The 9,516-nt window shown below is 30.6% G+C and overlaps 1 protein-coding gene across 1 annotated transcript in view; it reads left to right on the forward strand.

Annotated features, from left to right (window-relative positions):
- LOC117168728 (protein enabled) overlaps positions 1 to 9,516 on the forward strand; it is a 48,549-nt gene that overhangs the window by 17,443 nt on the left and 21,590 nt on the right. Inside the window, exon 2 of the mRNA XM_033354457.1 lies at positions 5,308 to 5,629. Within this exon, the coding sequence (XP_033210348.1) occupies positions 5,308 to 5,629 (322 nt within the window). The remainder of the gene's footprint in view (positions 1 to 5,307; positions 5,630 to 9,516) is intronic.

Raw genomic sequence — 9,516 nt, forward strand, 5'->3', positions numbered from 1 at the left:
ATACCTTCATGAGAAAATCTCGTTCCGCAAAAACCTCGTAGTGAAAGGATTGAACGCGTTTAAATAATTTTTAAGACTCGCTTCTTATTACTCTGGACAAGTGCGTACACAAAGTTTAACTGTACCAGTTCCTGCTGACGACGTTCGTGTAAATCCTGACTAAATTTCAAGTGTTCTCTGGTGTTTTCTTTAAACAGTTAACAGAATTGTTGAGAAATCTGTGAGGTGCTCTTTGGAGAGGCGCGATTCTTCTGCTTCACAGTTCAGTGGGCGATTATTAAATCAGCGAAGTGTGTCGATGTTTGGAAATGTTTCTGGTAGAAGCATAGTGAAAAATCATCTTGGCTTGGCTCGAGCGATGAAAGATTCTACAAGAAACGAAGACGACTTGATTAGATTCAACACCGAAATGAGGAAGTTGAGGTTAAGTGCGAATCGATCTAGTGACTCGTTGGTATTTGCGAGCAATAGACCTATTAGGACGATTTTAGAAAATCAGAGGAGATCTAAAGGTCAAGATGTTCATGGATGCAGTGGACGTGAACGAGCTTCTGTTCAGAGACATTCCTACGCTTATGAGGAGTATTCACGGTAGAATGCCAATTTTTTAATTTCTACATTTATTCATTTTATTTTCAGGCTTTAGAACCTGGCCTCTTTTTAATTATCCTCGTCCCTCTGAGCCTAACAGTCGCCACTGGATTCTTATTACAGGGATTATAGTCAACTATTCTCCTATTTTCCCCCTATTTTCTCAAAAACCCCTAAGATTCCTATATTTAAGAATTTTTGTCCCACAATTTTTTCTCTTTTTCATGAAGCTTTGATTAATTTTTCAAATATAAACATATGATATTTAAAAATGCCTATCACAATCTGTACTTGTGCAGCTGTGAGCATTAGGACTGTTTGAAAATAGATATTTGTAGATGGATATGATTCCTTACAGAAATGTGCCTTTTGGAATATGAAATGCGATACTATTGAAAATGTAGTATTTCAATATTAAACGATATTGAAAAAGATGTATGTAAAAGTTTAAGATTTAGAAAAATTATACATTTTCTGCTGTTTGACTATTTTTTATAACCAGCCGTTTTTGAGATAAATTAAAGGTTTAGGTATTTCTTAGGCAAAAAAGATACCACAAAATATAGCGGCCTTTTTTTAATAACTATATTTTTATTTTTTACTACATTTTCTTAAGTATTTTATACGTAAATAATATTGAAGAAACACGTGAAACTAAATTCACCAATGCCGGTTTCACCATGGGTTTGAAATTCAGATAAAAAATGAGAAAAACTGATTTTTTAACTTAATAACCAAGGACCATTATGCTTGGCTTTAATTTGAACAATTTTCTTTCTTCAAATAATGGAGTGTCTCATACACCATAATACAAATTTTTCGTGCTCGATTATGTATTTACCTCGCGTTACGCGCTCGGTCTTTATATTTTCGCACATTCTTGCGCAAACCTTTCAAAATTAAGACTCAAAACACCCACCGCTGTAATTTTGTGATTGTGAACTCTCTTTCGTTAAAAGAGCTTAGCTCGAGATTTTGAGCGCACCTACGGAACGCGACTCATAGCAATCGGCACACCGCGTTTGGTCTTTGTATTTCTCCCGCATTCATACACAGACCTTTTAAAATCAAAGGTCAACGGACAGGCAAATGTAATTTTGTGATTTTGAACTCTCTTTTGTTAAAGCTCTTACGGCTTTAACGAACACATTCTCATCACGTATCTCGTGCTTCGCACTCGATTTTGTCCAACATGCCAACTTTTCTACATTATACACAACACTTTTATATCAAATATAATCCATTTTTTTATTTAACTCTGTCTGAAATCGCTTATTAAAAAAGTGCAAAATAAAGAGCAAATTCTATTTATCATAATTATTTTTATATTTGTTTCTTATTTTGCTTTAAATTGTAATCTAAGCTGCGCTGAAAAATGTATCATTTCAATAAATGTATATCATTACAATTCATAATATGCATAAAAATTGAATCATACTAATTTTTATTTCCTTATTTTTATAATTGTTTTTATTTTTTATCTTGTTTTTCACGATTAAATAAAAACTACTGCGCATCTGCATAGGTTCTAATACAGGCACCCATATAGAGTCTTATGTCCTCTTTCGTATTTTTTGACCTTTTTCCAAAAATTCAATTTTTTATTTTTAATCTTATTTTTTACGATTGAAAGAAAGTTTACTCGTCCTATAGAAAAATGATTAATACTAAATTTATAGATCTTTTTAGGCGTACAACTTTCGTCTGTTAATTTTATTTCATACCTTGTGATGTTTTTTTTTTCAAAAAATTCAATATTATTATTTTGAATGTTATTTTTTACGAATAAAGCAAAAACTACGTGTCATATCAAAAAGTATAGCTCTTTTTTGGATGAACAAGTTTTGTCTCATTTTTTTCGAAGCTTGTGTCGTTAGTCCAACAATTTTTTATTTTTTTATTTTTAATCTTGTTTTTTACGACTAAAAACAAAAACTACATGTCCTATCAAAAAGCGATTCATTATAAATTTGTAGTTCTTTCCAGGCTGCGCAATTTTAGCTTTTTTATTTTTTTCGTATCTTGCCTAGTTTGACCAAAAAATTGAATTTTTGGATTTTTCATTATTCTTGGTACGATCAAATTTGGAATTTTGAACTTTTCGACCAAATTAAAAAAGTTGTTATCATAGTCTTGTAGGGCTTTCAAAAAGGAACGTTTTTCTTCTCTAGACTTTTTTTCATATCATACGTTGGTTGGCTTAAAATGTTCATTTTAGTTTGTTTTTTTGGATTTTGAAAATGCTCTAACTCTGATAATTTTCTCTTAATAGAAAAAAGTCATAAGGATAGATTGTTTGAGTATATGAGTCCTATGAATAACTGTACATAGAATTTTGAAATCTTGAAAAATGTGGTTTCAAAATTTTTGTTACGATCAAATTTTGAATTTTCAACTTTTCGACCAAATTAAAAAAGTTGTTATTATCTTGTAGGGCTTACAAAAATGAACATTTTTCTTCTCTTGGCCTTGTTTCATATCATGCGTTGTTTGGCTTGAAATGTTCATTTTAGTTTTTTTTCGATTTTGAAAATGCTCTAACTCTGATCATTTTCTTTCTATAGAAAAAAGTCATTAGAATAAATTGTTTGAGTTTCTGAGTACTATGAATAACCATTCATAGAATTTTGAAATCTTGAAAAAATGTGGTTTCAAAAATGTTGAAAACGCGCTCACTTTTTGAATTTTGATCCAAAATGAATAGGTTTGCGAACTTGTTTGTTCTTTTTAGGTTTTAAAAAAGTGTGCCAAAGCAGAATCCAATCTGATCAATTTTTCGGAAGTTATCGTACTTGCATAATACAGACTACAGACAGACAAACACCTCCGTAAAAATCGTTTTTTTCTGATTCAGTGGGTCTCAAAACGTGGAAATTTGATGAAACCCGACAAAGTGAAATTTTACATAAAACCAATACCTTCTCATTAAGATGAGAATGTAAAAAAATAGTTACTTTCCCACCGCCCTAATTTAATTTCAAAAAAGTAAAAACACGTAAAATTACAAATATTCCATTTGCTTAATTCTGACCCTAAAGCCCCAACACAGATAGCGTTGTGGAATTTACGGGTAAAAAGTAAACACGTGCCTGGAAAGGTTATTTTTATTTTTCTATTTTTTTTACGTAATCAGGGTACCGTATCATTGTAAATCCCAAATATATTTTTTTTCTGAGATCAAATATCCTGGGAAGGGAAAGCCTATGTCTAAGTAAATATGGCAGAAAGATCCGACTTTTCATTTGTGATTTTACACCTTTTTTATATTTATTTTATACAATCTACAAGTGGCAATGTAATTTGAAAAAATTATTTTTGGGGATTTTAAAAGATTTGTGTATATTTTTTTCATGAATTGGTTCAGCTGATCTGAGTTCTATGTATTTTGCATACATTTATGGAAGTGGAATTATTGCGATAGAAAGCTAAACGCGTAAACAAAAACGTGTTCTTCGCAGAGTTCAACAAAATATTTTTTATCCTTGTTTTTTTACTTTCTGAAATTTTGTATTTCTGTTCATTATAAATATAGTTATTGATATATCTGTATTTATTGTTTAAACAATTCACAAAATTCAGTGCCCTGTACAATTATCTTTAAAAACTTTTCTTTAATGCTTTAAAGATTTTCGAAAACTATTTGATATAAAGAATCCAGCGATACATTCGCTCTTTCATTAAAGATATAGAAAAATGAAAATCTCACATGAGTGAATGAACAGTGTCGCAAAAGAGACCAAAAATATCTTACACTTGAGATACTTTTGTTCTTATAATACTTAATTATAAATCAAATATAATTTTATTTGTTAACCAAATTTGTACTTTCTTATAAAAGTGCTGCATTTTTTTATTTTGATTCATTACGCTGCTATTTTGAAAAGAAACACATTTCTCCTTTTTTCATAAAAAAATTCCCCTATTTTCGTACTTTTCTTGAATTTGTTGAATCGAAAGTAATTTATATGGGTAATTTATGTAGCTAGTAGCTCTATTTTGCTAAGATTTTAAATAATACGAATTTTCTCCTTAAAAATCTAAACTTAAAGACTAATTTATTTTTTCCTAAAAATCACAAATTCAGTTTCGGACATTAAAAATTGATTTTATCCCAAACCTTATGAAAATTTAATCTCCAACTACAATATCGAATCTATTATTCATTCTGTTCATAACTTTACAAAATATTATTTAAAAACTGTGTTAGATCGATATTACCTGCAGAATAATTAATTGCATTAACCTGAATTGTATATTAATTACATAGATATATATTTTTAGTGCTAGTCATTTCTAATCGTTCTTTTCCTCTTCCTTCTCACACAATTAAAGATTATTGAAGTTGGAAAATTGAATTCAGAAAAAACAAAAAATCGAACTCTATATCTAAAAACATAAATAAATATAAAAAGATTGTTGAATGAACACCGAAACATTGTGATTACATTTTTAGATTTTTTGTGCGTTTTTTAACATTTTGATTTAAAAAAAAAGTAAACAAAGAAGGACTGTAACTTATTATCTTTATTTTCGTTTTTTTTTAAATTAGAATGGAAGCGTTAGAGTCACACTGTTTACAAATTTGATCGTTAGATTTTTGTATTTTTTAGGTTTCAAAAATGTCGTAGTTAATGGCTCTATGTTATTATTCCCAATTGAAATAAAACTAAAATTTGAGATTGAAAAACTAATGCTTTTCTTTTGTTTTGTTTACAGCGAAGTCAGCATATCATCTGCCCGGGCATCGGTGATGGTCTATGACGACGTTAACAAAAAATGGGTGCCAAGTGGCAGCTCCTCGGGGCTGTCGAAGGTGCAGCTGTACCATCACCAAGTGAACAATACTTTTCGCGTAGTAGGCCGCAAACTTCAGGACCATGAAATCGTCATCAACTGTGCGATCCTCAGGGGTCTAAAATATAATCAGGCCACTGGCACTTTTCACCAGTGGCGGGACAACAAACAGGTCTACGGGCTTAATTTTTCTAGTAAAGACGATGCAGATGCCTTCGCCAAAGCAATGCTCCAGGCTCTAGATGTAAGATTTTTATAACTCATTTCAAAAGTTTATACAAATTACAGGCTGGGTTCTGGGCTGGTGAACCAGGAAGGTACATTGAATCTATTTTTCGACCGGGAATTTAAGAAATTATTACTAGAAAAATATTTCCAATCATTTCGACGGTTTGAAGGGTTCAACTTTTGTAACATTTTCAAATGTGAAATTATTTAGTTTATAACGCATAAATCAATTATAAAGGGTACAGTCCAATAACGGGAAGAGTCGGATAGAACCGGTTAGTGACCAAAATATTAATATTGAAATTTAGGAATATATAACGCCAGTGCTTCCACTATACACCTACAAATAGATTGTATAAGAAATAAACTTGTAGAAGAAAACAAAGCGATTCGAATGGGGTCGAAAATAGGTTATTCAAAAATAGTGTCGAGTAGCTCCAGCCAATGTACAAGAAAAATGGTAATACCAATGAAAATACGTACAATTAATCAATTAAAATTACAGATGACGTAAACCAAAAGTTCATCTATATCTCTAAATAAAAACTAGTCTAAAATTTTACGTGGCATGGAAAATATTTTGATGACATATTTATTTCAAATTTAATGAGATAGAAATCTTATTTTTTGTGGACAAAATTTGGCAAAACCTTAATAAAATAGATTTTATTTTAGGTCGATGAAACGTATGAGTCAACATTTGTAAATTGATATTTTAGTACAATAATACAAGAAAAAAACTACACTGTTTCAAATCGAAAGCCATAATAGTAGTTCAAGAATGGTAAATTTCGGATTGAAGCTTTATAAATAATTTTCAAATAAATTTAAATTATTAGATTCGTATTTAGAAGATAATGAAACATTGAAAACTTTTTAAATTCAACCATTTCTAAGGACTTGAAAAAAAAATTTCTTTTCAATTCAACAATATTTGTGTGTTTGTTTAGAATGGACAATTTTAAATGAAGTGTTTAGAATGAAACGACTTATAATTTAAGTGTTCAAAATTGTATGGTTTGAAATCGATCAACATTAGAATACTTTAAATTGAAAGCCTCAGTTGAATGATTTGTTTAATAATTGTGAGTCTTTCAAATTTCCGAGTGCTAAATTTTCAATTCAGAAGAAGGATTAATCAAAATTTGATACTTATTAATTTTAAAACTCGATTTTAAACGATTTACATCAAAGTAATTCAGCTTTAAAGGTATCCAGGATAAAAAAACGTTTGAATTCTACAATTACAATTTTTAAAAGTGTTCAGTTTTATGCGAACTTCAGAATCGTTCAATTTTTAATGTATTTAATAGTGCCGCGATCCGGCTTGTAAGGGAATAACTTTTCTCGAAATGGGGCTCCCCCACCACTGCCACGCTCTCGAGCGCACACAAATTTCGGATGCCCTTTCTCGATAGTGCCGCGCTGGCATTAATGTCTTGTTCAAGAGCGAGGGGCCATTCACTCTCCAAATCAAGGGATTTTAGGGTTTGAAATAATAAACTCTCGGGCATTGTAGTTTTGGCAACAAATCAAGTTTCCAATCCATTTAAGCTTCCACTTTTCTTATTACATTTCACTGATCGATTTCTAACTTTTCCAACTGTCATTGTGATTATACTGTAAGTTGAATGGTTTAACTTACAACTAAGTTAAGTTATTAATTTATTGAACTTAATTTATTCAAGTTTTAAAGTTTCACTTTGCAAGAACATTCTAAACTGTTAAACAATTCAAATCAAACTTATTCAATTTTATTCAAATTTATCCAAAAATAATGCTTTTGGATGAATTATATTTTATAAAGTTAATAAAAAGTTAATACAATCAGTGAAAAAGTGGTTATATACAGTGTTGTCCTAAAAAAAGAAATGGTCTGGCGGTGCTTTCATAGAAACTTTGACTTAGGAAGGAAACGTAGAGAATAAGCTAGAGATGTGGTCTATAACTTAGGAAATTAAATTCTTGAAAAGTACCTTAAACCTATCTAAAATATGTTGAAATTTACGGCAAATTTCTGTATGTCTAACGCAAAAATCAAGAAAGTTATTGCAAATTTTAAAAAAAATTATAAAACTTTGAAAATGGCCTTTTAGTATAAAAAAATCACACGAAACATAAAATACGAGATTAATCCTCATCAATATTTCATTTAATAAGAGGAAGAAAAAACAAAATGAGTTTTACACATTGGTCATAATCATTTCTCAGCAACGACCTCAACTTTAATCACGTTTTGTGGCAAAATAAAATTTGTTTCTTACATATTTCTAACCAAAATTTCGACCAAATTTTCCTTTATTTAGTTTTCGTTCTTAGTGCCTCAATTATGTTCCTTAAATTTATAAAGTTTTACACTTTTTTAAACAAATTACAGAAGCAAAAAAACTTTAACACCGTTTACTGGTTTCACGTGTCTGCAGTTTATATTTTAAGGAAATGATAATAAATATACTGCCTAATGGATGATGCGCCATGGCACGTTGAAAAAGGTCCTTGAACTGATTAAACTGCCAAAACGCCACGAGCGGTACACTGCTCTTCGAAGGCCAATAACTAAGACCATTTTGCAAAGTTTTTTGAGTCTTTAATTATTCTGGGACCCTACTAACCGGTGGAATAAATTTATAAACTTTGAGAATCCATGGTTCAAAGATCGATTTTTCGTTTTAGTATTTTCAAAATGGCGTCTTAATGGTAAAATTTTTGTGAAAACATTTATGAATTTTTTTACAATAAACGATGCTCTTTTCGAAAAAATTTTCAAGAGTAAAAAGTTCTTGTAATTAGCCAAGGAATACGCCTGAAATTTTCACTCTTGAGAATTTTTCCGAAAAGTGAATAGTTTTTCAATAAAAAATTCCCAATGATTCCGTAATCTTTATTTCACTCTGACTTCAAACCACATCGCCACCGCATTTTCATTCCGAGAATTTTCGAGTACATTCAACAACAAAAAATGTCTAAGCATAAAGTCCCAAACATTTCAATAAACTCTGAATCGGAATGAGATTCCCAAGAAAATGATGAACGTATCATACCTAATCCAGATTACTCTGGCTCTGATGGAGATGATTCGTCAGATGACGAGAATTCGGGATCGGAATTTTCCGAATTTGCTCTGGCAATCTAGATAATCAAGTTTTCTGTCTGATGATGTACGGAAGAAAATATTATCTATGTCACCTGTGGAGTTATGACCTACTTTGCATAATCCTCGTGGATCATTTTTTGCAAATTCATGCTTTTCTCTCACTCTGTCCTTACGGACAGTGCCTGTTGATCGTAAACCACATTTATTCAGGTGAATGAGTAAATCTGAGCTGGTAAAAAAATTATCAGCCATTATTAAATTATTACCATGAAAAAACGTGATCTGATTCCAATTGTTTTTGAGATGCTGTGTAATTATGAAAAATAGATCTATATGATACATTCGGTCCGGAAAATTCCGATCCCGAATTTTCGTTATCTGACGAATCATCTCCATCAGAGCCAGAGTAATCTGGATTAGGTATGATGATACGTTCATCATTTTCATCGGAATCGCATTCCAAGGAATACGCCTGAATTTTTCTGAAGCGTTTTGAGCAAAATTTTGAATTTTGCCAAAATTGTTCATATGAAAAATTAAAAAAAAGTGCTCAAAACGCTTCGGAAAAATTTAGGCGTATTCTTTGGCTAATTATAAGAACTTTTTACTCTTGAAAATTTTTTCGAGAAGAGCATCGTTTATTATAAAAAAATTCATGAATGTTTTCACAAAAATTTTGCCATTAAGATGCCATTTTGAAAATACTTAAACGAAAAATCGATCTTTGAACCATGGATTCTCAAAGTTTAGACATTTATTCCACCCGTTAGTGAGATTTCAGGTTAATTACAGACTCGAAAAGCTTTGGA

Source organism: Belonocnema kinseyi, chromosome 3, assembly GCF_010883055.1.
Source record: "Belonocnema kinseyi isolate 2016_QV_RU_SX_M_011 chromosome 3, B_treatae_v1, whole genome shotgun sequence".
Taxonomy (NCBI): Eukaryota; Metazoa; Arthropoda; class Insecta; order Hymenoptera; family Cynipidae; genus Belonocnema; species Belonocnema kinseyi.